Consider the following 26,882-nt stretch of genomic DNA (forward strand, 5'->3'; position numbering starts at 1 on the left):
AAAGCTGTCAGGGAGTGCCAGGACTGGGGAGAATGGAGCAAAGCTGGAGGTGGGGAGAGTGAGGCTGGAGGTGAGGAGGAAGTTGTTGAGCAGGAGAGTGGTGAGAGGCTGGCAGGGGTTGCCCAGGGAGGTGATTGAGGTCCCATGGCTGGAGGTGTTTGAGGCCAGGCTGGCTGAGGCTGTGTGCAGCCTGCTCTAGGGTAGGGTGTCCCTGGGCATGGCAGGGGGTTGGGACTGGCTGCTCCTTGTGGTCCCTTCCAACCCTGACTGATTCTGTGATTCTCTCCAGCAGTTCCATGTCCCTCTTATGCTGTGTTCCCCAGAGCTGGAGGCAGTGCTGCAGGTGAGGTGTGAGCAGAGCAGATTGGAGGGGCAGAATCCCCTCCCTGTACTGCTGCCCTCCCTGCTCTGGCTGCAGACAGCACACAGCTGCCTCTGGGCTGCCTGCAACCAGTACTGCCTCCTGGGCACTTTGGCACCAACTACCCCAAGGCCTTCTCCTCAGGGCTCTTTTCCAGCCACTCCTCACCCAGTCTGTATCTGTGCTTGGGATTGCCCCAAACCATGTGCAGGACTCTGCATTTGGCTTCGTTGGGCTTGCTGATAATGACTGTCCAAGGCTGGAGTTGCAGTAGTGCAAGGAAGGGGCTGAGGATTGCTCATCCCACAACGAGGAAGCAGAAAGCAGCCTGAGCAGGTGATCCATTCTTGCTCTCCTGCAAAATACTGCCTTGTTCTGTTAATACCAGGCCATAACAACCCAACAGTGTTTTTTATTTATGTGCTACAAGCAGAACTTTGAATCATATTAACAACTGTTTTGACCTTTAATGCAGTTTAAATGATGCATCATTACTGTGGAATGTAACCGTTCCTAATGGTTCTGTGATCACAGCAGCTCACAGCTCTGCAAATAAATTATATTTCTGGGAAATGAGCTAGTCTGTAACATTTTAAAAGTCACTCTGAGAGGCTGCAGTAGGCTGCTGCAGCTCAGCTGACTCTGTTCACTTCAGTGCTAGACGTGGACATAGTGGAACGAGGCCAGAGAAAAGCCATGAAGGTGTTCAGGGGACTGGAACCTCTCACAGGCGAACCAAACTTGCTCAGGGAGGTGCTGGAGTCACCATCCCCAGAGTTGTGTGGACAGGGCACCTGGGGAGATGGTTTAGTGGCCATGGTGGTGTTAGGTTGACATGGAATCATAGAATCAACCTCCAGGCTCACCCAGCCCAAGCTAGCACCCAGCCCTGCCCAACCAACCAGACCATGGCACTAAGTGCCCCAGCCAGGCTTGGCTTCAACACCTCCAGCCACACAGACTCCACCACCTCCCTGGGCAGCCCATTCCAGTGCCAATCACTCTCTCTGACAACAACTTCCTAAAAACATCCAGCCTAGACCTGCCCTGGCACAGCTTGAGGCTGTGTCCCCTTGTTCTGGTGCTGGCTGCCTGGCAGCAGAGCCCAACCCCACCTGTCTACAGCCTCCCTGCAGGCAGCTGCAGACAGCAATGAGCTCTGCCCTGAGCCTCCTCTGCTGCAGGCTGCACACCCCCAGCTCCCTCAGCCTCTCCTCACAGGGCTGTGGAACTGGCTGGTCCTCGTGGTCCCCTCCAAGCCTGACTGATTCTATGACCAAATGGTTGTTTTGCTGTGACAGAATGGGGTCAGTGCTGAGGCACAAGAAGGGATGTTTGGTTTCTAGGTCTCACATTTCGTTTGTGGGCTCCTGTTTGAAGAGGTATCAGTAGAGTTAACAGCCTTTCTGTCCTTGCTTGCTTAGATCTACCCTGGCTCAGTGGAATTAATGCAGGTGATTGAAGATTTCATCCACATTGTTGGAATGGGAATGATGGACTTTCAGAATTCATACCTGATGACTGGAAATGTAGGTAAGAAATAGGAATTTCTTCTATCAGATTTATGACCTGTTGCAAAATCAGAAGTTGCAAGTATGTACAACAGAGCCACTGCCTCTCTCACAGTCCCACCTGAGCTCCTCCTCCACATCAACTCTGCTGCTTGCTTATCTGCAGGCTGCTTTAACACAGTTTGCTGTGCCTTGCACCTTGGACTTCTCTCTAGCTGTAGCTCAACATCTAAATGCAAAGCTTCACACTCTAAATAAAGCTCAGAGAAGGCTCATCACAACTCTGTCAGCTGCAGGTATACCTCAGGGCATTCCCAGGCCAGGAAATGTTTTAAATGGCAGTTTGGGAAGTGGTGCTAATTAAGTTAATAATGCTGTGCTTCACACCTCGAGAAATGGTCCTTTTGGTGACCTCTCTTTTCATCCTCTCTTCTCCCCGAGGGCAGTCTCTGCACCTATTATGCTGTGATAACAATCAGCATAGAGAAGCAATAATTTCTCTCCCCAAAAAATCTTCCCGTGGCCAAAATAATTGAAGTTTATGTTCTCTTACATCATTTTTGTGTGTGTGTGTGTGTTTGTGGCAGTTCCCAGGTTTTATTCAGCTTTATTTCTGCAGCACTAATTCCCAGGCAATAGAACCAAACAATTCCAAGCATCAAACATGAGAATTCCACTTGCTAATAGACATCAGTGGGTCTTCATTTTCTTACAGATTCAACAGCAAAATTACCCTGAGATGCTCTTTGCTAAACATTTCATCTTCATCTTTTACTTGTTCAGTTCTCTCTCTCTAGCTGCCCTTTCACAGTGTTAGGAAAATATTAGGTAGTTGTCTGTGATGAACAGCTTCAAAATATGTTTCTGGAGCAAAACCTCTTCCAGACTTTCAGCATCTTCCTGCATCTGTCTGGCTGTGAGCTCTTCAGCAGCATGGGCCTCAGAGCTGGCCCCCTCACTGGGTAAGGAATTGGCTCCATGGCTGCACTCAGAGAGTTGCTGTCAACAGCTCCATGCCCAGCTGGAGATCAGTAGCAAGTGGTGTCCCTCGGGGGTTGGTACTGGGACCAGTGCTGTTTAATGTCTTTGTCAGTGCATTGAGGCATCTACAGCAGATGGCACCAAGCTGTGTGGTCCAGGTGACACTGGATGGAAGGGATCCACCCAGAGGGACTTGAACAGGCTGCAGAGGTGTGCCCAAGCCAACCTCATTGAGTTCAACAGGGCCAAGTTCAGGATCCTGCATCTGGGTCAGGGCAATCCCAAGCACAGATACAGGCTGATCAAAGGTTGGCTCAGGAGCAGTCTGGAGGAGAAGGCCTTGGGGGTGTCAGTTGGTGCCAAAGTGCCCAGCAGCCAGCACTGCTCACTGGCAGCCCAGAGGCAGCTGTGTGCTGGCTGCAGCCAGAGCAGGGAGGGCAGCAGCACAGGGAGGGGATTCTGCCCCTCCAGTCTGCTCTGCTGAAACATCACTCGTAGCACTGCCTCCAGTTCTGGTGCTCCTAGCATAAGAGGGACATGGAACTGATGGAATGAGTCCAAAGGGGGTCACAAAGATGATGAGAGGGCTGAAGAACCTCCCCTATGGGGACAGGCTGAGAGAGTTGGAGAAAGAAGGTCCCTTCCAGCACCTGGAGGGAGGCTACATGAAAGCCGTGGAGGGGCTTTTTAGAAGGGCTTGTAGTGACAGGATGAGAGGGAATGGATGGAAGCTTGAGGAGGGCAGATTGAGACTGGAGGTTAGGAAGAAATTCTTGGCAGGGAGGGTGGTGAGACACTGGCACAGGTTGCCCAGGGAGGTTGTGGAGCACAGAATCACCCAACGTGATCTTTGATCACGTTGGGTGATTCTGTGCTCCACAACCTCCCTGGAGGTGTCTCAATCCAGGTTGGTTGAGGCCTTGAGCAACCTGAGTAGATGATCTTCGAGGTCCTTTCCAACCCAAACCATTCTGGGAATGTATGAATCAACTCTAAAGCACATGAGCAGCCCAGAATGAGTTGGCAGATGAAAGCAGGGAGATCATTAGAAGTTCCCCCCCTTGACATCGAAGCTTTCTGCACGATGAGAAACATTTATTACTGTTCTCCAGTTCCCAGCCAGCTTGACAGGACTGTAAACAGCAGCCCCTGTGAGCAGAGCCTTGCCTTGGAGACATGTCACAGAACCCAGCACTTAAGCACTGTGCCAGCCTTAAAGTGTTGAAACCAACTCTTAGTAAGCAGCGTGAGGAACTTGAGCTTTTAAGCGGTGATGTATTGTTGCTGTTGTTTACTGTTTGCCCTGTAGTAGCACTTGGAGCTTCTTGCAGTTGTCAGTCCTTCATTATGCTGGAGCCTGCACAGATTTATCAAGAGAGAGAACAGCATCTTCCTTGAAATGCTTCTTCCCTGGCAGTTTTTAGAACAGAATCAAAAGCTGAGCTTATTTAAAGAGCACAGCCCGTGCTGCTTGGAGCCTTGTACTGCATTCTGATCTGTTTGTCCTCTGGAGAGTGGGGAGGGGGGACAGAGGGAGAGCACCACTGGAAAACGTTGTAAGGAGATGCATTGGAATAATTTGTGTCTCTCCATATTCATGGCTACAGACAGGAGCAGCAAACAGCTTTCCAATTCAATCAGCCAGCCTGCTGCGCGCCGGCCGGGCTGGAGAGCCGCAGCAGCTCGGCAGCACTGCCTTTGATTAGCTGTCTCTTCCCACGTGGAGGATATTCTTAGGCACTCAGGAGTAGGTCTCTTCTTAACTGTGTAGCCCATCAAAGGAAGAGAAAGAAGCTGAGAAATGTGAAATGAATCTGTAGATTTATTCTGACTCCTTAGCTCTGTGCCTTGACACATTGGTGGGAGTTCACCGTCTCTTAGCTCGGTCGGGTGTGAAGAGAGAAGGGGACAGGGTCAGTGCCGTGGGTGACGTGGTGAGATGGGCTCTGAGGGTTGCTGGCAGCAAGGAGAAATATCTTCTTTACACAAACAAGGAGGGAATGTATGTGGAGTGATTCAGTGTGGCTGCCCTCGGGGGGTTGGCACAACCCTGTCTGCCTGGCTGCGTGCTGGGAGCTTAGCGAGTCTTGATCTCAACTGAGAGGCTGAACTCTGCCCTTGTCTTGTCTCAGCCTTAATCCTGCTGTACCAGCAGGAGTGGAAAAAGGATCTGAGGGCTTCTTTGTAATCTGTAACAACGTTCTTCAGCCATGCAGGAAGTAGCCAAGTGCAGGAAGGAGGTCCCAACATCTTGAAACAGAACTAACCAGCAGTTACATCTGCCATACAGGCTAACAACTGAATTCAGGTCCTTGCTAATACCTGGATCCAGATTGAGAATGGAGATTAAGAAGTGGTTCTTTACTTTGAGGGTGATGAGACACTGGCACAGGTTACCCAGGGAGGTTGTGGAGCACAGAATGTGGTCAAAGTTCTTTACAGTGAGGGTGGTGAGAGACTGGCACAAGTGGAATTTGATCTTCTTCTTTTCAAGACACAGAAGTAAGCAACTGTGGCCTATTAGGGAGGTTGTTCTTCTCTCCTGTGCTCAGCACTGCTCAGGCCACCCCTGGAGTGCTGTGTCCAGTTCTGGGCTCCTCCATTGCAGAGAGATGTTGAGGTGCAGGAAGGTGTTTGGAGAAGGGCAGCAAGGCTGGGGAGGGGCCTGGAGCACAGCCCTGTGAGGAGAGGCTGAGGGAGCTGGGGGTGTGCAGCCTGCAGCAGAGGAGGCTCAGGGCAGAGCTCATTGCTGCCTGCAGCTGCCTGCAGGGAGGCTGTAGCCAGGTGGGGTTGGGCTCTGCTGCCAGGCAAGCAGCACCAGAAGAAGGGGACACAGCCTGAAGCTGTGCCAGGGCAGGTCTAGGCTGGATGTTGTTAGGAAGTTGTTGTCAGAGAGAGTGATTGGCATTGGAATGGGCTGCCCAGGGAGGTGGTGGAGTCTCTGTGCCTGGAGGTGTTGAAGCCAAGCCTGGCTGGGGCACTTAGAGCTATGGTCTGGTTGGTTGGGCCGGGCTGGGTGCTAGGTTGTGCTGGCTGAGCTTGGAGCTCTCTTCCTACCTGGCTGATTCTGTGGTTCTGTGATTTAGTTGCTACACAACAGCCATCCTGTGGCAGCCTTTCATTACCCATTCTCAGGTTATGGCACATGGGGAGCAGTGGAAGCTACCTTAGCTGTATGGTAGGCTACAGGCAGCCAGGTTGTTACAGGTTTGGAACAAGCTAGGATGCTTGATGTGGTTGCTTTCAACTCCCAGGTTTTTGCTGCTTCTCAACAGATCATCAGAGCCTGGATCCAAATGTGAGAGATCCACTGTGGGGTCAAATCAGATCCATTTCCAGTAGAAGGAGGCACATCTTCTCTTAGCTCTTTCCTCAAGGAGATAAAACCTTCACACATGCAAAAGCAACAACTTGCTGACACGTGGCAGGGACAGATGGTATTTGTTTTAGCTGTGTGCTGTCAGTCCTGTCTTAGAGTCCTTTAAGACATGATTAGGTGAAATGAAAGCCTCTGATGGGAGGTGGAAGCCTCTTTCCTCATCCTGCACCTTCTCTTCTTGTTCCTCCTCCTCCACCTCCTCAGGACCAGCTGAGCAGGCAGAGGAGAAAGTGAGTGTGAAAAAAGGAGATTTTGCTACCACTCAAAAGAGGAGATTCTGATACCACTCAATCTCCTGGAGTTAGCTGCAAGCACAGACCCACCTGCAAGGACACAACATGCAGTGGGAGAGAAGCTGTTGCAGCATCTTATCAGCCTGTGCTAACTCCTTGCTTTCAGTTCTCCATTCCCTGATTTTAGATCAAAGAGTGACTCTTGGCTTTTAACAGCCTTCTGGCCTTTGTCTTTTACTTGGCATCTAAAAGCTTAAGCAGATCCACCTCAGGGCTTTGACTGATTTGGGAATCTTCTCCCAGTAAACTGCTGAAGAGTTCTGAAGTGCAAAAAAGTGGCTGAGCTGCCATCCAGAAATACTCATCTCTTAGCTAAGGAAAGCACCAGTTCTAGGCTCAGAGAGTGAAGTGCCCCAAGCCTAAGTATCTTTAAAGGACTGGAAAGAGGGAGCAGCCATCGTTTGGACGTGATGAGCTTGGAGGCCTTTTCCAACCAAAACAATTCTATGGCTGTATTAGGAAATCCATTTCTCTATGGCAGGTTAAGATCCTGTATTAAAGGACAATTCTTCCTCTGCTGTCAAACTCCTGGAAAATCAGCAGCCCAAAGGTGGTCAAAGGAGACTCCTTAGTCAAAAATCAACCTTAGAGCTCTTGGAAGACATTGATGAGAACAGCAAATGGTGTGGAAGTGAAGGCTGTTGGCAGGGATGTGATTTGGAACTGGCAGAAGCTAAAGAGCAAAGCCACTGGTGGGGCTTTGATTTTAGGGCTAGATGATCTTTACTGGGATCTGAAGGGTGGGTGATGAGGGGAAGGTCACAGGCTCATGGGATGCTAGGAGTTGGAAGGCACCCAAGGAGATCATTGAGTCCAACCCCTCTGTCAGAGCAGAACTACACAATCTAGCACAGGTCACAGAGGAACACACCCAGACAGGCCTTGAAAGGCTCCAGAGAAGGAGACTCCAGGGCAGTGGATACAAACTGGAACCCAGGAGGCTTCACCTCAACATGAGGAGAAGCTTCTTTACTGTAAGGGTGCCAGAGCCTTGGAGCAGGCTGCCCAGAGAGGTTGTGGAGTCTCCTGCTCTGGAGACTTTGCAAACTCTCCTGGGTGTGTTCTGTGTGCTCTGCCCTGGGTGACCCTGCACTGGCAGCAGAGGTTGGCTCAATCTTTCTAGTCCCCTCCAACCCTTAACGTTCGGTCACTTTCTGATCAAGTCCCAACCACTCACCTTGAGTCCACAACTCCACCACTAAGCCAAAAATCAGCCTTTGCCTTCTTATAGTCAAGAGAAAAATCCTGGCCCCAGGACAGCATTTGGTAATGACAGGACAAGGAGGAATGGGTTTAAACTGGCAGAGGGGAGACTCAAACTGGATGTTAGCAAAGGGTTCTTTGCAGTGAGGGTGGTGAGACACTGGCACAGGTTGCCCAGGGAGGTTGTGGAGCACAGAAGCACCCAATGTGATCGATCACATTGGGTGCTTCTGTGCTCCACAACCTCCCTGGAGGTATTCAGGACCAGGTTGGATGAGGCTTTGAGGTCCCTTCCAACCTAATCCATTCTATGATTTTAGGCATCCAAAGATTGGCTTCTGGAATTGCTTCTAGAGCCTATAACAACATCTCTGCCCCTGTCTGTGTTCCCAAGCTCTATTTACTCACCAAGCAGCTCCCATTGCTTTAGCTGACAGGCTTAGGTCTGATTGATTGATATCATCTGAAGTAATCAGGAGTGCTACTGTGTGAGTAAATAAGACTTGGGAACATTGAGAGGTTCAGAGCTGCATGATAAAAAAATAATTAATGAAAGAGCAGATTGAGAGCTGGACTGATTAGAAGAGATCCTTGAGAACAGATTGTGAAAGGGGACTGGATGTACACAGCTGAGAAGTGAAGGAAGAAAATAAACCAGGCTGACATCTCTGGTTTAGTCCTGCTCCCAGGAAGAAAAACACAGATTCTTAACTCAACTCTACAGCAGCAGCACTGAATTCTGAGTGAGTATCAGGCCAAGGTCTTGAGAGCAACAAAGTTAAGGCCTGTAGACATCTGTGTGGTGAATGCAGCTGGCTATGATATTAGAGGAGAAATTGAAGAGGTGTAAGCCAGGCTCCCATGCATAAATCAGCTTCTCACTAACAGTCTGTTATCTCTCTGCTTAAAAATGGCTGCTGTGACACTGCTGCTCTGCTGAGTAATATCATCCAGTGCAGGAATTAACATAAGGTTTTTCATCTAAGGCTTCATACCAAGCTGCTGAGAGAAGCTTTGCAAATGTTGGCAGAGAGCAAAGTCTGATTTGTGCTTTCACAGCCAGGCTGGGATGCCACAGGGGAGCCAGGCTGGGGTACCATAGGGAAGCCAGGCCCTGCTGGCTGATGCCTGATGCCAGCACAAGGGGCACTGGGGGGAAGCTGAGGCAGAGGAAGATTCATTTAAACATGAGGAGGAATTTTCTCCCTGTGAGGGTGGCAGAGCCTGGCACAGGCTGCCCAGGGGGCTGTGGAGTCTCCCTCTCTGGAGATATTCAAACCCTGCCTGGATGTGTTCCTGTGTGAGCTGCTCTGGGTGATGCTGCTCTGGCAGGGGTTGGTCTGGATGAGCTTTGGAGGTGCCTTCCAGCCCCTGACATCTGTGATGCTGTGAAGGACATCTGAAAAGCAGTGGCCATGGTGTTCTGCTTCCCTGTGTTTTCTTGTTCCCACCTTGGATCTGCTGTGTCTATGAAACTTGTACCCAAAGGTTAAATCAAATCATAGATGAGTTTTGGTTGGAGAAGACCTCTGAAATCATCCAGTCCAACCTTCAACCCAACCCCACCACAGTCACTAAACCATGTCCCCAAGTTTCATGGCCACACAACCTTTGAGCCCCTCCAGGGATGGGGACTCACCACCTGCCTGGGCAGCCTGTGCCAATCCCCGACAAAGAAATTTTTCCTCCTCTCCAACCTAACCCTCCCTGGCACAATTTCAGGCCATCTCCTCTTGTCCTGTGGAGTATACTTTACCATTTGCCAGTTTTAGGTAGAGAAGTGTAGCAGTGTTAGTGGCCAAAGGACTTCACAGCAGGTGCACCACCCCAGCTGTGAGATGCAGTGAATCAAACAAGCAGCAATGGATGGAAGCTGCAGCACAGCAGGTTCCAGCTCAACACAAGGGGAACTTCTTGCCTGGAAGGGTCCCAGAGCCCTGGCACAGACTGCCCAGAGAGGTTATGGAGCCTCCTTGTGTGGAGCCTTTCCAGGGCTGTCTGGATGTGTTCCTCTGTGATCTGTGCTAGATTGTGTGGTCCTGCTCTTGGGTCCCTTCCAACCCCTGACATCCTGTGAGCCTGTGAAACACTTGCTGGGATTTGGGAACCCTAGGAAATGAGCAGGCCAAGCTTCTCTCTGTTGCTGTGGGTTCCTTCATCTAGGTAGGATTTTTAGGTCTTTTAAATTGTGGATCCTGTTCATGCTCTCTGGGTGAGGCAGTTAGTGCCTTGGGTTAGTTAATTAGAAGGGCTGCATTGTTGCCCTGAATAAAATCTGTCAGAGTCAAGTGAGTGTATTAGAATCACAGAATCAAGCAGGCTGGAAGAGAGCTCCAAGCTCACCCAGCCCAATCCAGCACCCAGCCCTGCCCAACCAACCAGACCATGGCACTGAGTGCCCCAGCCAGGCTTGGCTTCAACACCTCCAGCCACGGCCACTCCACCACCTCCCTGGGCAGCCCATTCCAATGCCAATCACTCTCTCTGCCAACAACTTCCTGCTCACATCCCTGCAGACATTCAAGATCAGCCTTGATGTGGCCCTGGGACAGCCTGCTCTAGCTGGAGGTGTCCTTGCTGCCTGCAGGAGGGTTGGACAAGATGAGCTGTGAGGATTCCTTCCAAGCTGATGCAGTCTGTGACACTGAATGTGGAGGCATGGAATGAGCTGCAGGCAGCATTCCTCTGCATGGCTTTTAAGGTTATAGCTCTGGAAATGGCCTTGTAGAACAGAGATTTGATCTCATTACATGAATGACTTCTCATATAGTCTGTGGTGCAAAGTTTATGCTCTCCTCTAATGGCTTTTATGTTGTGGAATTTGTTTTCTGACTTAAAAGGTCTTCTGCTCTTAGAGCAATTAGATGAGGCAATAGTTAGCAGTGTCAGTTCTGTGCAGTGCTTGGTACACATGTGGCTGGCAAACCTCATGGCTTCATGCTAGTTCAGGCTGCTCATTGAGCAAATACATTGACAGGAGGCAGATTTGGAGTGCACCTCTGGGGAAGCAGTGTGTGAGTGTAGGATCTCCTCCTGGAACCCTGGGCTCTGCTCCTCTGGCACAGCAGCATGGAGAGATTGCTTTCATGGACTCACAGAAGGGTTTAGGTTGGAAGGGACCTTAAAGCTCAGCCAGTTCCATCCCCCCTGCATGGGCAGGGACACCTCCACCAGCACAGCTTGCTCAAGGCCTCATCCAGCCTGGTTTTGAACACCTCCAGGGAGGCAGCAGACACAGCCTCCCTGGGCAACCTGTGCCAGTGTCTCACCACCCTCACTGCAAAGAGTTTCTTCCTCATTTCCAGTCATAATCTCTCCTCTTGCAGCTCCTCTCCTTTGCCCCTCATCCTATCTCTGCAGTCCTTGTAGAAAGTCCCTTCCTGGCACTCTTGTAGGCCCTTTTCAGGTACTGAAGGCTTCTTTAAGGTCTTCCCAGAGCCTTCTCTTCTCCAGGCTGAACAGTGTCAACTCTCCCAGCCTGTCCCCACAGGGGAGGTTATCCAGGCCTCTAATCATCTTCATGGCCTCCTCTGGATACTGTCCAGCAGCTCCAGATCCTTCTTATGCTGTGTTCCCCAGAGCTGGAGGCAGTGCTGCAGGTGAGGTGTGAGCAGATTGGAGGGGCAGAATCCCCTCCCTGTGCTGCTGCCCTCCCTGCTCTGGCTGCAGCCAGCACACAGCTGCCTCTGGGCTGCCAGTGAGCAGTGCTGGCTGCTGGGCACTTTGGCCCCAGCTGAGACCCCCAAGTCAGGAATGTGAGCTGACCTCAGAGGTAACTCCTTGCAAAGCCATTCACATGGGTATGAATTGTGCTCCTTGGTGAAGTATTTCCTCCCCATATTGGCACCAGAATTTCATCTCCCATAAAGCAGAGGGTTGAGGAGAGGCTGAGGAGGGGAAGAAACTGGGACAGACATCAGGGCAATGGGATCTTCAGGGACTGGCAGGCTGGGAAGCTGCTGAATCCTCACAGGCAGGGCTCCTCCTGTTGCTGAGGGAGCTATTTCTCAGAACCACAGCAAGCTCATCCCCTCCTTTCTCATTTTTACCTCAAGAGGGTACAATATGTTCATAAAGATTAAAGGCAATGCCTCACTTTGCCATTAGGTATCTCAGATTGTTCAGTGCAGAAGCACAGAATGAATGTTTTTAATGCTCATTTAGCTCTGCAAACTGCAATGAGAAGTAATGGCCTCCATTCCCAGGCAGCAGTGCTCACAGGGAACTGAGTTCCTGCCAGGGGACTGCTGTTGCACTTGGCCAAATGGAACTTAGAGCTGGTGGGTGTATTTCTGGGTGAACACTTCTGCTGCTGCTGCTGCTTTGGGACTGCATTCAGGGTTGTACTTAGAAATCATCTTCAGAGTGAGAGGAAGCCAAAAGCCCTCCCAAGGTGGAATGGTAGAGGCTGCACCTCAACAGGCTGGGGCACTCAGACATGGCAGGGGTTAGCTGCCTGGGGATGGCATTCCCCAGCAGAGCTCAGAGCAGCTTGCACTGCTGCTGCTGATTCCCTTCATCACCTGATGTGACAAGATGAGGGAGTTTGCTGACTCCCTCAGAAGGAGAAGAGGAGGCTCAGGGCAGAGCCCATTGCTGTCTGCAGTTCCCTGAAGGGAGGCTGTAGCCAGCTGGGGTTGGGCTCTGCTGCCAGGCAACCAGAACAAGGGGACACAGCCTGAAGCTGTGCCAGGGCAGGTCTAGGCTGGATGTTAGGGGGAAGTTGTTTTCAGAGAGAGTGATTGGCACTGGAATGGGCTGCCCAGGGAGGTGGTGGAGTCTGTGTGGCTGGAGGTGTTGCAGCCAAGCCTGGCTGGGGCACTTAGTGCCATGGTCTGGTTGGTTGGGCAGGGCTGGGTGCTAGGTTGTGCTGGCTGAGCTTGGAGCTCTCTTCCAGCCTGCTTGATTCTGTGACTGTCTGGTGTTCTCTCACTGCACTCCAGGCATGCACTTCTAAGCAGCTTTCTTTCAGAGCTTGGAAGATAGGCAGGCAAATAACTGCCTGCAGCAGGCTGCCCAGGGGGGCTGTGGAGTCACTTTCTCTGCAGAGGCACAGACAGCATTGGGTTAGAAGGGACCCTCAAAGCTCATCTTGTCCATCTCCTCTGCAGGCAGCAGGGGCACCTCCAGCTAGAGCAGGCTGCCCACAGACACAGCAGGGCTGACTTTGAATGTTTCCAGGGACAGGACCTCAACCACATCCCTAGGCAGCCTGTTCCAGCATTTCATTGTGCAGAGCTTCCTCCTGCTGTCCAAACTGGCTCTGCCCTGCTCCAGCTCCAAACCACTGTCCTCAGCCTTCTGGGCTGCCAGTGCCCATTGCTGGCTCCTGCCCAGCTTCTGCCCCACCAGTACACCCAGGTCTTTCAGGAGTGTTTCATAATCAAATCTGCTTATTCCTATGAATGTGTTTAATTGTTTGACTGAAGTGATTTTACTACTTCTGTTTCTGATGCTGTGTTCTCATCAGTTCCATTTGTCATCTTTATGGGACATGTGGTGTGAGTCTGGGCACAAAAAAGTTTCTTCCATGCCCAATTAATTCCTTGCTCCAAGGGATGCAGCCAGTTTGTTGTCTCAGCACATGCACTGCAGGTCTCATTTGCTGAAAGATGGCACTGAGCACCTTTTGCAAGTGCTTCACTGCCATTCAGCTGTGCCTTTGCACTAAACACAGGGTGACTGCAGGACCTAAATGCTCACATCAGCAAGATTGCATTGGTAGCCACAGCTGGTATCAAATAGGGCCAGACTGTGGCTGGAGATGAGGAAGGAATTCTTTGCAGTGAGGGTGGGCAGACACTGGCACAGGTTGCCCAGGGAGGCTGTGTCTGCTGCCTCCCTGGAGGTGTTCAAGGCCAGGTTGGATGAGGCCTTGAGCAGCCTGGGCTGGTGGGAGGTGTCCATGTCAGGGGGGCTGAAACTAGATGGTCCTTGAGGTTCTTTCCAACTCAAAGCATTTTAGGATTCTAGAGGAGTGTGGGCAGCAGGGCAAGAGAGAGGACTGCAGCTTTGCTCTGCTGAGCCCCCACCTTGAATCCTGTCTCCAGCTCTGCTGGCCCCAGCAGCAGGAGGAGGGCACAGAGCTGCTGGAGTGAGGCCAGAGGAGGCACAAAGATGCTGCTAGGGCTGGAGCAGCTCTGCTGTGAGCACAGGCTGAGGGAGCTGGGGGGGTGCAGCCTGCAGAGGAGAAGGCTCCAGGGGCACCTCAGAGCTGCCTGCAGTGCCTGAAGGGATCCTGCAGGAAGGCTGCAGAGGGACTTGTGCTGAGGGGCTCTGAGCCAGGCCAAGGGCAATGGTTTGGAGCTGAGGCAGAGCAGGGGGAGAGTGGGGCTGAGGCAGAAGTTGTTGAGTGTGAGGGTGGTGAGAGCCTGGCACAGGCTTTCCAGGGAGGCTGTGGCTGCCTCCTGCCTGGGGGTGTTCAAGGCCAGACTGGATGAGGCCTGGAGCATCAGAGTCTAGCTGAGAGGTGTCCCTGCCCGTGGAAGGGAGGTTGGAGTGGATGATCTCTGAGGTCCCTTCCACCCTGAGCAATTCCATGATCCTTTGATTCTCTGCTTGTCTGCATTTGTGCTTCTGCAAGAAGTTACTGCTTTGTGCTTGGGCTCAAAGATCTCAGAGATCTTTTCCACCCCAAAGCATTCTGTCATGCTGCTTTGAAATATTACCCAATAACAGGATCCTCTGAGTGACCTGTGACTTTGTGCCTCTTCTGCTCAGTTTGGAGAGTTTGCTGTAGAGCTTTTGTTATGAACATTTGCCACTGGAGTGCAGTTAGTTTGGTTTCCAATAAAGCACCATTTAGATGTTTGGGGATTGGGGACAGCACAACCATTTAGTACATCAGAAATGTTCCATCAAAATAACAGCCCTGTGCAAACTGCACAGAACAGAGTTGAGGAAAAGAAGAAAAGGAGTTGGAGGGGGGGAAGAAGGCAATTTTCTTGCCAGCAGCCTGTAAAAGACTCTTTGCTGGGTGGCAGTGCTGTAATTTGGGCAGGGTATGGGAAAAGGATGATGTAAAAATAACACTTGATTGTCAGGTGCTCCAGGGAGTGACCTGTGCTAGCAAAGCCACCGTGGCTGGGGCTTAGAAAAGTGGTCAGGTGTTATTGGAAGGCAGGAAATGCTTTTCTTTGTTCCCTGGCTGCCTCCTGGGTTTGACTGTGCCAGTGATTGGGATCAACCTGACCTGGCAGTAGCATCACAGAATCACTACCAGGAAGCTTTCAGATCACAGCTCACAGCATGTGAGGAGTTGAAAGGGACCCAAAGAGATGAGCCAGTCCAACCCCCCTGCCAGAGCAGGGCCACACAGTCTAGCTCAGGGCACACAGGAGTGCATCTGCATTGCTAGAGGAGGATATAGAATCATAGAACCACAGAACCAGAGAGTCATTGAAGGGATTGGGTTGGAAGGGACCTCCAAAGCTCATCCAGTCCAGCTCACTGCAGTCAGCAAGGACATCCTCCACTAGATCAGGGTGCCCAGAGCCCTGTCCAGCCTCATCTTAAATATATCCTCAGCTACCTCCATGGGCAACCTGCTGCAGTGCTCCACCACCCTCATGGATTTAGGCATGATGGCCTTTGATGATGCAGGCATCATACAGCATTCAGTTTTGGGCTCCCCGGTTTAAGAGGGACAGGGGTCTGCTGGAGAGAGTCCAAGGGAGAGCTGTGAGGATGATGAGGGGACTGGAGCACTGCCTGGTGAGGAGGGGCTGAGGGACCTGGGGCTGCTTAGTCTGGAGAAGACTGAGAGGGGATTGAATCAATGTCTATAAATCTCTGAGGGCTGGGGGTCAGGAAGGGGGGACAGGCTCTGCTCACTGCTCCCTGGGACAGGACAAGCAGCAATGGATGGAAGCTGCAGCACAGCAGGTTCCAGCTCAGCACAAGATCTCTGAGCTTCTGTGCTCCACAACCTCCCTGGAGGTGTTCAGGAGCAGGTTGGGTGAGGCCTTGAGTGACCTGTTGCAGGGGGAGGTGTCCCTGCCTATGGCAGGGGGTCGGAACTCGCTGAGCTCTGAGGTCCCTTCCAAGCTAACCCATTCTATGACTTAGGCTGCTGTTGGTTCCATTCCTTTCTCAGCTGCTTGGAACTTTCTGATTCCTCCTCCCACAACTTTGATAAACATGGAAAGCTTCTTGTTTGGGGGGGGAGTGGGAGGGCAGAAGCAGGGGGGGTGCTGTGGATGGGCTGACACGAGCTGGGTGACAGGAGCCGAGCACAAGGTCCCGGTGCCATCGTGATTCATGTGACTGCGTTACAACAGCCCATAATAATCCAGCCCTCTCGTGCTTTATAGCCTCCATTTTCTACTTAGCTGTTTTTTAAAGCCTCTCCTCGTGGTGCAGTTGTTTTATTGGAGTGACCATAATGACTCTATGAGATATTTCTCCTGAGTTATGAGAGTTAATTTAGATTCCCACGACGCGAGTGAGTAAATCAAACTTACTCCAATTAGTAGAGCCTGCTACTGGTGCTGGAGAGTGTCTGTGTGTCCCACTGAAGTCCTGAGTGTGTGTGGTGCTGTGCACGATGCAAACAAGCTAAATAAAGCATGTGTGCATTAGCCTGGCAGTTAGATTCCACAGTGCCCCAGGACAGCCTGAGACCAGCCCTTAAGCAGGTCTTAATCCACTTTATCTCCTCCCTGGAGAACATTCCAGATGAGTTAGACACCTTCCCACAAAACAGAGCCCTAGTTAGGGATTCCTCTGAGGGAGGTTGGTATCATGGCTTGAATGTGAAGATGGAGCACAGGAGACCTGTGCTGCTCAAAGCTCTTTCAGATCATCTGAATGCCCATGCCCAGCCCTGCCTGGAGGCATTGCCCATGCAGACCTGGCAGCAGCTGCTAGGCAGCTGCTGGCTTCTGGGGAGAAGCAAGAGCCATGGGCACCTGCTGGCTCCTCTTCAGCCTGCTGCCCAGCAGCCCTCCTGGGGCTGTCTGCTTCAGCTGCTCCTGGTTGCACTCCATCATCTTCAGAGGTCTCTTCCGATCCCTGCCCTTCTGTGAGGGGAGACCTCCTTGCTCTCTCTGGGGTGCAGCAGTAGGGCTGGGGTGAGTAGGTCGAGAGAGGTTCTCCTGCCCCTCTGCTCTGCCCTGCTGAGGCCACATCTGCAGTGCTGAGTCCAGTTCTGGGTCCCCCAGTTCCAGAGGGACACAGAACTGCTGCAGAGAGTCCAGCCCAGAGCCACAAAGCTGCTGAAGGGAAGGGAACAGCTCTGTTGGGAGCAGAGCCTGAGGGGGCTGGAGCTGTGCTGCTGGGAGAGGAGACTGAGAGGTGACCTCAGCAGTGGGTATCAATGTGTGCAGTGAGTGGCAGGAGGCTGGAGCCAGGCTCTGCTGGGTGGTGCCCAGAGACAGCACAAGGGGCACTGGGGGGAAGCTGAGGCAGAGGAAGATTCATTTAAACATGAGGAGGAATTTTCTCCCTGTGAGGGTGGCAGAGCCTGGCACAGGCTGCCCAGGGGGCTGTGGAGTCTCCCTCTCTGGAGATATTCAAACCCTGCCTGGATGTGTTCCTGTGTGATCTGCTCTGGGTGATGCTGCTCCTGCAGGGGTTGGAGTGGATGAGCTTTGGAGGTGCCTTCCAGCCCCTGACACTCTGTGGTTCTGTGACAGAGCTCCCTGAGAGGAGGCTGCAGCACGGTGGGGGTTTGGGCTCTGCTCCCATGGAACAAGTGATAAGGAAATGGCTGAAATGGAGCCCGGGGAGGCTTGGGTTGGAGATGAGGTAAAAATGATCTGCTGCCAGAGTGGTCAGGGATGGGAACAGGCTGCCCAGGGCAGTGGTGCAGTCACATCCCTGGCGGTGTTCAGAAGCTGTGTAGCCATGGCACCTGGAGATGCAGCTTGGTGGGCATAGCAGTGTTGGGTTGAAGGTTGGACTTGGTGATCTTGGAGGTCTTTTCCAACCTTTATCCATGATTGTGTGACCTGTTTCTAGCCTACTACCCAGAGCCTGCTTTGGTTTGTTTCCTCCTTGTGTGCCCTTTGCACATCAAACCTTCCGCAGCCACGCCAGGGAGTTCACTGCTTGCAGCACCTCTCAGTGTCCTGTCTGATCCTGCTCACATCCTTCTAGATTCCTCAGTGTCAGGCTTTGGTTGTCACTTCCTTAGAGGTAAGACAGCAACCATCTTCCCTTTCCTGCACTTTCCTGCTTCTGGGAAGCACTCCTTCTGCCTCTGTCCTTCATCTCCCTGAGCAATGTCGTGTTGAGAGAACCTTTTTATCCATCCTGCTGCTGATTTTCTTGCCTCTTTGCCCCCTTACTGTCACCTCCTCTCTGTCTCTCTCTCTCTCTCAGAGTTCTTAGTGGGTCTGTGATCATCAGTAGCCCTGATAAATGCACACAGAAATGATCCCTCTCAGCTTGTCTTGTTTCTCCTTTTCTTTGATGACAGCTTCATCATCATTCCCACCTTCTGAGCTTGCTACCTTAACACTGCCTTCAGTCTCTTTTTTTCTCTCCTTATCAGCTGGGATCACCAGCAAAGCACATGTTGCAGTCACCTTAGGGGTGAAAAGAAAGGTTTCATTTCTTCACCTTCACTGCTCAGTCAGTCTGAAGCAGTGTTGGAGGTGGCCTTGCCCTCTCAGCACCACCATGGCTTTCACCTCTCTGTAACATTAGCACTCATACACTTCAAAGCCAGCTCCTTCTCTTGCCTCCACCAGTCTCAATGTCCTGTCTTGTTTTATGTTGACTTCTCCTGTTCCTTGAGAAGGGCTTCAGGACAAAGCAAGAGCTGCAAAGGGAGACCTGAGGCTTAGTAGCATGAATGCAGAGTGACAGTAAAGAGGAATGACAGCACATGAAGCTCACTCAGAAACACACAGCACCATGGATGTGACTCTGGCTCTCCTTGGCTTGTCTGGTTGGTTGGCCAGGGCTGGGGGCTAGGTTGGGCTGGATGAGCTTGGAGCTCTCTTCCAACCTGCTTGATTCTATGGTTCTGTGATTCTAAGAAAGGCTGCACTGACCCATGAGTGGGAATATACAGCAGCATAGAGCCATGAAATCATTTAGGTTGGAAAAAGACCTTTAAGATCACTGAGTCCAAGCAGAAACCAACACATTCATAGCTTGGGTTGCAAGGGACCTTGAGGATGATGTATTTGGATTCCTTACCCTAAGCTGTAGCCAAATGGTTCTGGTTTGTGTTGTTCATCACCTAACTATGAGCAAGTCCTCTGGGATCTTTGGTTGTGAGGGGTGCTTAGGTGCCATGATGAATGACCCCATTTAAAGCAGACAGTCTGGAGGATCCTGTCCTGGCTCTCCCCATTTATCCACTCTTTAACTGTTGGGTTTATTCCTATATTGCAGAGTGAATTCCACTGAGCAGCATTGATTTCCTATTCCATTAAAGGGAACCTGTCACCCCAGAGGTGGGTGAAATATGAAGGCTCTGCTGGCTAATTAGATAAATTGATAGCTTAGATACACAGATAAACACTCTGCAACTACAGCCTCCACTGCTGTCTTGTCCAGGCTGGATTTGATCATGAGAAACTAAACAAAAGCCTGGGTTTAGTTTCATTTCTGTGCAAAGTGAAAGCAAAATTCTCTTTTGGATTTGAAGAGCCATGGCCAAGGGGAAAAAAAACATAGATGAAACTCAGTTCTTAGCCTGTTACTGTGTTGTGCAGAAGCATTGGTTGTATGGGCAGACAGAATCCATTGCCTGCCTTCTCCCTCCGCACACCACCTGCACATTCCCAAGCCTGAGCATCCCTTTAGGGCTGGGAATGTCTTTGCCCACTGGAGCCTGGGGGAGGTTGTAACTAACACTGCAAAGCCCAGTGGGGTAGTTTCAGAGTAGAAAGCCTGAAGTACCCTCAAGTGCCACCCCACTTCTGTGGCTATCTGACACATGGCCAGGCCAGTTGGAAGCTGAGACTCAGTTAACAAGGGATGCATTTGCAGAGTTCATCTTCTTAGCCTCTTCATTTCATAGAATCACAGAATCAACCAGGTTGGAAGAGGCCTCCAAGATCATCCAGCCCAACCTAGCACCCAGCCCTGGCCAAGCAACCAGACCATGGCACTAAGTGCCCCAGCCAGGCTTGGCTTCAACACCTCCAGCCACACAGACTCCACCACCTCCCTGGGCAGCCCATTCCAGTGCCAATCACTCTCTCTGACAACAACTTCCTAACAACATCCAGCTTAGACACAGGAGCAAGGAGAGGGGGGACAGGGTCTGCTCATGCTCCCTGGGACAGGACAAGCAGCAATGGATGGAAGCTGCAGCTTCCAGCTCAACACAAGGGGCAGCTTCTTGCCTGGAAGGGTCCCAGAGCCCTGGCACAGGCTGCCCAGAGAGGCTGTGGAGTCTCCTTGTGTGGAGCCTTTCCAGGCCTGTCTGGATGTGTTGCTGTGTGCCCTGAGCTAGATTGTGTGGTCCTGATCTGGCAGGGGGTTGGACTCGATGAGCAATTTGGGTCCCTTCCAACCCCTGACATCTGTGAGCCTGTGCCAGCTCATCCTGTCCAACTCCCCTGCAGGCAGCAGGGACACCTCCAGCTAGAGCAAGCTGCCCAGGGACAGACACATCAAGCTTGATCTTGAATGTCTCCAGGGATGGGACCTCAGCCACATCCCTGCTCAGCCTGTTCCAATATTTCACCATCCTTTTTGTGCAGAACTTCCTCCTGATGTCCAACTTCACTCTTCCCTGCTCCAGTTTCTATCACTCATCCTCTCACTCCAACCTCTTCTGAAGAGTTACTCCCCAGCCTTCCTGGAGGTCACCTGCAGCTACTGAAATGCAGCTCTAAGGTCTCCCTGGAGTCTTCTCTCCTCCAAACTGAACAGCCCTAACTCTCTCAGCCTGCCCCCATAGGAGAGGGGCTCCAACCTTCTGATCCTCTTTGTGGCCTCTTCTGGTCCTCCTCCTCCTCAGGAAGAGTAGTGCCCAGGGGATGTCTCTCAGTGTGGCCACATTGAGAGGAGAGGTAGTGCTCCAGAAGTGGTGTTTGTGTACCTAGACACTAGCAGCCTTGTCTGTTCCTTCAGGGTAGTTGGAGTCTTACTAGACCCTGACAGTGTTGCCATGGAGTCACGCTTAGATTTGCCAGCACTGCTGAAAACTGATTTCCAGATGATAGCTGAGCTGGAAAACAGAGAGAAAATGAGTAAACAAGATTGCAAACTGCCTATTATTAGATCCAGGACCTGGTTTTCCCCTGGCTTTCTGTATCTGTTACAGATACAATCATGGTGCTGCTGAGGGAGTTGGTTTGCCTTTTCCCTTCTCTTCAGTGGACAAAAACAAATGACATGATTAAGAATTCAGAATGTGGGTGATTCTGTCAAGGGAAAGAAATCAGGGGCTCTGTGGAATTGCTCCCTTCTGGTGTGGAAGCAATGAGGTCTTTTCATTGTGTACCTCCTTTAATGGATCTGCCTTGAAACTGTGCCCATGTAGAGGAGCAAAGCTCTGGTACTGCTCCACCAGCCTGGCTCTGGCTGTTGCCTTGCCCAGAGCAATTTGCAGCATCCTCTTCCTTCCACTGTCACATCTGATCATGTGAGAAGCTGCTCTGAAGACCAGGAGCTTGTCCTTCTGTGTGGATTCCAGGGTGTGAGCTGAGCCACTCACTCATCTCTGTGCATCAGACTCTGGCTGACAGCAGAGCTGAGCCATGCCACACAAGGCCTGCAGAGCTGAACCGCATGGGAAGCGCTTTCTGGGCCAGATAACCTCCTCTGAATCCCTGCTTTGCCTCAGATGTGTTAGCAGCTATCCTTGCTGTTGCTCTGCAGTGGTCAGTGTGATGCTTCTGAAGGCTGGGCCATCACTGCATTTGTTTTCCTCCTTTCTCTGAACTAGTGGCAAGCATCCAGAAGCTTCCTGCTGCCTCCGTGCTAACCGACATCAATTTCCCCATGAAAGGAAGGAAGGGGATGGTTGACTGGGCAAGGAACTCAGAAGACAGGGTTGTCATTCCAAAAAACATCTTCACCCCGATGTCAACAGGTAAAGAAGCAGAGCAGCCTGTCCCTTGGGTGCAGCTTCAGCAGGGGAGCTCAGAATGCTGGGGTCCAGGACTGCTGCCTGAAGCAGAAGCGGTTATCTCAGCCCTCTTCTAAAGGAGGCAGAGTCTATCCCAGAGGGACATGATGGGGCTTAGTTTCAGTGTCTTGGACAGACCTGGAACAGAAATCCTCTCATTTTCTGTGCCAAAGAGCCAGGGCTTAGTAATTGTGCCCAGGATTGGACCTGTGGGGGTATGAGGTGATTTGAAGCTCTGCTGAAGCCTCTGCAGCTGCTGCACTCCAGCAGGCTGGGCCATTCCAGCTTGGGCCAAAGGCAAGTTGCCCTGGCCTCAAGTACACTTCCCAAATAGCACTGCAGTGCAGATCATGCAGCCACTTTGGTTGCAAAAGCCTTTTAAGATGCCCCAGTCCAACCATTCTCTAACTCTCCCCAGGCTGGGGCTCAACCATGGCCACATCTCTGTGGCCTTTCAGCGCCTCCAGGGCTGAGGGTTCAAGCACCTCCCTGAGGAGCCTGTTCCAGCCTTTGGTACCCCTGTTACCAGTGAAGAAGTTTCTCCTGATACCCAATCTAAACCTCCCCTGGTGCAATGTGAGGCCATTTCCTCTCATCTCTGACATGAGAGAAGTTCTTTGCTGGGCATCAAACTCTAAAGGCAGCCTTTGAGGAGCCTTAATTACAAAGGTAAATGAAGCAGCAGAGATGTCAGTACACGGAGATGGATTCTTACAGGAGGTGGTTTTCAGTGGCTTAAATCTTGTGATTTATGCCTGACAGTGCTGCATCTTTATGACAGACTTCCAGGGTGTAATGGGAAACGATGATGGTTTGGTGAAAATGAAGTTTGTAGCAGGAAGATAAATGCTGTAGGCAGGGTTTGTGCTAGGGAGGGCTTCAGGAAGGGAGTCTAAAACTCTTTTTCTTCCTTCCTCGTTTCAGAACTGGATGAATCAACTGTGTTTGTACTTGGAGCAGTGCTATACAAAAATCTGGAGCTCATTTTGCCCACTTTGAGGTAAGAAATGGCACAAATACAATCTGGATTGACTTCTCTGTGTTCATAAATAGGCTACATGTCAGGGTGAAAGCAGACAGCCAAGAAGGTGGTGAGCCTCTGGAATGGGTTTCTCGGGGAGGTTGTGGCTGCCTTCTCCCTAGGGGTGCTCAGGACCAGGTTAGATGAGGCCTTGAGCAGCTGAGTCTAGTTGAGAGGCATCACTGCCCATGGCAGGGAGGTTGGAGTAGATGAGCTCTGAGGTCCCTTCTGACCTAAGCCATTCCAGGATTCTGTGAACATCATTTGCACATTGACAACATCATCACAACGATTTCTGCTGGCTGCCTGCAGGGAGGCTGCAGCCAGGTGGGGTTGGGCTCTGCTGCCAGGCAGCCAGGGACAGAAGAAGGGGACACAGCCTCAAGCTGTGCCAGGACAGGTCTAGGCTGGATGTGAGGAGGAAGTTATTGTCAGAGAGAGTGATTGGCATTGGAATGGGCTGCCCAGGGAGGTGGTGGAGTTGCTGTCCCCAGAGGTGTTGAAGCCAAGCCTGGAGCAGGCTGCCCAGAGAAGTTACAGAATCTCCTTCTCTGGAGACCTTCCAGATCCACCTGGAGTAGGCTACCCAGAGGAGTTGTGGAGCCTCCTCTGGACACTTGCAAGACCCACCTGGATGCATTCCTGTGTGATCCTGCTTTGGCAGGGGGGTTGGACTGGATGATCTCTGGAGGTCCCTTTCAGCCCTCTGTGGTTCTGCTGATCCTCAGCTCCTGCATGTGCAGTAAGGGACTGTTGTTACTCTCCTTCTACAGGAGACACAGCAGCTTTGCTAAGGAGGAAATGTTAGTCAGAGAGCTGTTTGCTCAGCAGTGTGAGAGCCCTCAAAGTGCAATGGAAGGGAAAAAACCTGGGAACTGAACAAAACAGACCCCCACTTCCATTGTGTTTGCAGGACATGATTGGGCTGAGTGCAGCTGGGCTGGGATTCTTACCTTGCCCCAGCAGAGTAATTCCATTTCATTTGGTGATGAGACAAGTGCCTGCTGAGTTCAGCTCCTGTTACTGTAGCCATGGCAATTCCTGTTTCAGTGATCCATCAAAATGGCAATCTTCTCCTAAATGCCACTTCCCTAGAGGGCAAAACAAAAAAGGCAATTAAAAAGTGACAACAAAATGATATTTGTGCTGTCTGGGGTAATTACAGCTAAACTGTCTGCCTCCTGCTTTGAGGACTCCTACCTCTGAGTGCCTCCTCCTGTGAGGTTCTCTGTTGGCTTCTCTCTGGACAGCAAAAGGTGTTGGAAGCAGCACTGCACGTAGAGGATGAGAGCAAAAGGCCTCAGCTTGCACCAGGGGAGGTTTAGGTTGGACATTAAGAAGCAACTTTTTCACTGAAAGGGTTCTGCAAGCCTGGCACAGGTTGCCCAGGGAGGTGGTTGAATGCCTGTGCCTGGAGGGGTTTGAGAGCTGTGGTGCTGAGGGGCGGAATCATGGAATGGTTTAGAATGGAAGGGACCTCAAAGCTCAGCCAGTTCCAACTCCCTGCCATAGGCAGGGTCACCTCCCACGAGAGCAGGTTGCTCAAGGCCTCATTCACCCTGCTCCTGAACACCTCCAAGGAGGTTGTGGAGCACAGAAGCACAGAATCTTCAATCACATTCAGTGATTTTGTGCTCCACAGCCTCCCTGGGCAACCTGTGCCTGTGTCTCACCACCCTCACTTCTTCCTAACATCCAGTGTCAGTCTTCCCTCTGCCAGTTTAAACCTCCTCATCCTGTCACTACCAGACCTTTTCAGTAGTCCCTCCCCAGCCCTCCTGTAGCCCCCTTCAGATCCTGGAAGGCCACTCCAAGGTCTCCTCAAAGCTTTCTTTTCTCCAGCCTTGGCACAGTTAGATTCACAGATTGCACTGGGTTGGAAGGGATCCTCAGAGCTCATCTTGGCCAACCCCCTGCAGGCAGCAGGGACACCTCCCTCTAGAGCAGGCTGCACAGAGACACAGCAAGGCTGAGCTTGAATGTCTGCAAGGATGGGACCTCAGACACATCCCTGGGCAGCCTGTGCCAATCTCTCCCCACTCTCACTGTGCAGAGCTTCCTCCTGCTGTCCAACCTAACTCTGCCCTGCTCCACTTCCAAACCATTGCTCTCACCCTGTCCCCACAGGCCCTTCTGAACAGTCCCTCCCCAGCCTGCCTGGAGGTGTCCTTCAGCGACTGAACTGCAGCTCTCAGATCTCCCTGGAGCCTTCTCCTCTCCAGGCTGAGCAGCCACATTTGGCTTTGTCTCTGTTTCCTTCCTCAGTGTTTGTCAGCTAGAATCACAGAAACTCCCCATGAGATGCTGCTTTAACTATCAGAAGCCTGATCACAGCTCAGAGGGAGTTCAAGCCTTTGTTTCCCCCTTGGTTTTCTTCTGCCTTACAGGAATTTTACCGTCGTTAACTCCAAAATCATTGTGGTCACCATCCGGCCTGAGCCCAAAACCACTGACTCTTTCCTGGAGATAGAACTGGCTCATCTCTCCAATGTAAGTACCAGGGCAGTCCATGCTCTTCCCAGGGTGTTTGGCACAGCAGAGGAGACAAAGAAGGGGGAATATTTTAAATAGCATGTAGTAAAACTGCCAAACCTTCAGCCCAGGAACAGGCTGAAAGAATTGGAAGGGACTGTTTATGTGTTTCATGCATCTATAGGTCCTTCCCCTTCCCCCTTGCCCTTTCCCTTCCCCTTCCTCTCCCTCACCCCTTCCCCCCATCCCTTCTCCCCTTCCCCCTTCCCATTTCCTCTTCTCTTTCCTCTCCTCCTTTCCCTTCCCCTTCCCCCTTTCCCTTTCTCCTTCTCTCTTCCCTCTTTCCCCTTCCTCTTTTCTCTTTCCCCTTCCCTCTTCCCTCTTCCCTCTTCCCTCTTCCCTCTTCCCTCTTCCCCCTTTCCCCTTTCCCCTTTCCCTTTTCCTTTTCCCCTTTCCCTTCCCGTTCCACTTCCTCCTCCCCCTTCCCCTTCCACCTTTCCCTTCCCCTTTCCTCTTCCTCCTCCCCCTTCCCCATCCACACCTGGATGTGTTCCTGTGTGCCCTGTCCTGGGTGATCCTGGCAAAGCAGACAGGATCCTGCCTGTCCTGGAGGACCTCTTGAGGTCCCTTCCAACCCTTCCCATTCTGCGACCAGCAGCACACCAGCATTGAAAACCCAACCCCAGCACTACACAAGGCCTGGACTAAGACAGAAGTGGAAGCACTGTCCCCAGAAGCTGAGACTGTAGAAGATTCTGAGAGAGGGAATTTTTTGGGCATCCCTTCATTATGATTTGTCTTGTTTGAATCCAAGCCTTGGAGTCATTTACAGAGCAAGCTTTTGCTAGGTTCCCAAATCTTGGGAATTCAGTGGGACTTTGTAGTTCCCAAAGGTCAGATCAGAGGCATTGATTGTCCCTTTGCCTTGGCAGCCTTTCAGCCACAGAATATTAATGGCTGTTGTATCAGCTCATGTCTTGGCAAGGCATCAAGGCAAGGCCTTTGCCAGTAGATACCACAGCCAAGTCGTTTTTTTTCCTCCCCTTTTGGCACAGTTTTCCTCCTATCATTTAATGCAGAGAAGTGTCAAGTGCTTGGAAGGAAATTTGCAGTCCTTACACTGGAATTACACAGTACATTTATGTAAGATCTTGATCCACCTGGGGATGAGAGAAAGTGGCAAAATCCTGCTCTGGAAAGCAGCTCTGCCATAGCAATGTCCTTATAAAGGTTTGGTGATTCTGGTGCTGAAGGCTTAGCCTCCACTTACCCTTCAGCTTAGAGAGCTGAGGTTGGAGATGCATTGAACTACCACAGCTTGGCTCAGTTTGGGAAGGACCTTGGTGATATCTGCTCCTAGCTCCCTGCCCTGGGCAGGGACACCTCTCAGCTTGACTTGGTTGCTCAAGACCTTGTCCAGCCTGGCCTTGAGCACCTTCAGGAAGGAGACATCCACAACCTCCCTGGGCAGCCTGTGCCAGTGCCTCACCACCCTCACTGCAAAGAACTTCTTTGTAATCTCCAGTCTCAATCTGCCCTCCTCCAGCTCCAATCCACTCCCTCTCATCCTGGCACTCCAAGCTCTCTTTGTGGGTTTGAGTGTTTCTTGCCTCCAGGCTGAGT

The 26,882-nt window shown here is 51.5% G+C and overlaps 1 protein-coding gene across 13 annotated transcripts in view; it reads left to right on the forward strand.

Annotated features, from left to right (window-relative positions):
- Positions 1–26,882, forward strand: part of ADGRB3 (adhesion G protein-coupled receptor B3) — a 444,111-nt gene that overhangs the window by 232,022 nt on the left and 185,207 nt on the right. For all 13 annotated transcript variants that reach the window (XM_064164125.1, XM_064164131.1, XM_064164132.1 and 10 more), the window contains 4 exons: positions 1,786–1,894; positions 21,584–21,730; positions 22,691–22,766; positions 25,175–25,277. In XM_064164125.1, the coding sequence (XP_064020195.1) occupies positions 1,786–1,894; positions 21,584–21,730; positions 22,691–22,766; positions 25,175–25,277 (435 nt within the window). The remainder of the gene's footprint in view (positions 1–1,785; positions 1,895–21,583; positions 21,731–22,690; positions 22,767–25,174; positions 25,278–26,882) is intronic.

Source organism: Pogoniulus pusillus, chromosome 25, assembly GCF_015220805.1.
Source record: "Pogoniulus pusillus isolate bPogPus1 chromosome 25, bPogPus1.pri, whole genome shotgun sequence".
NCBI lineage: Eukaryota > Metazoa > Chordata > Aves > Piciformes > Lybiidae > Pogoniulus > Pogoniulus pusillus.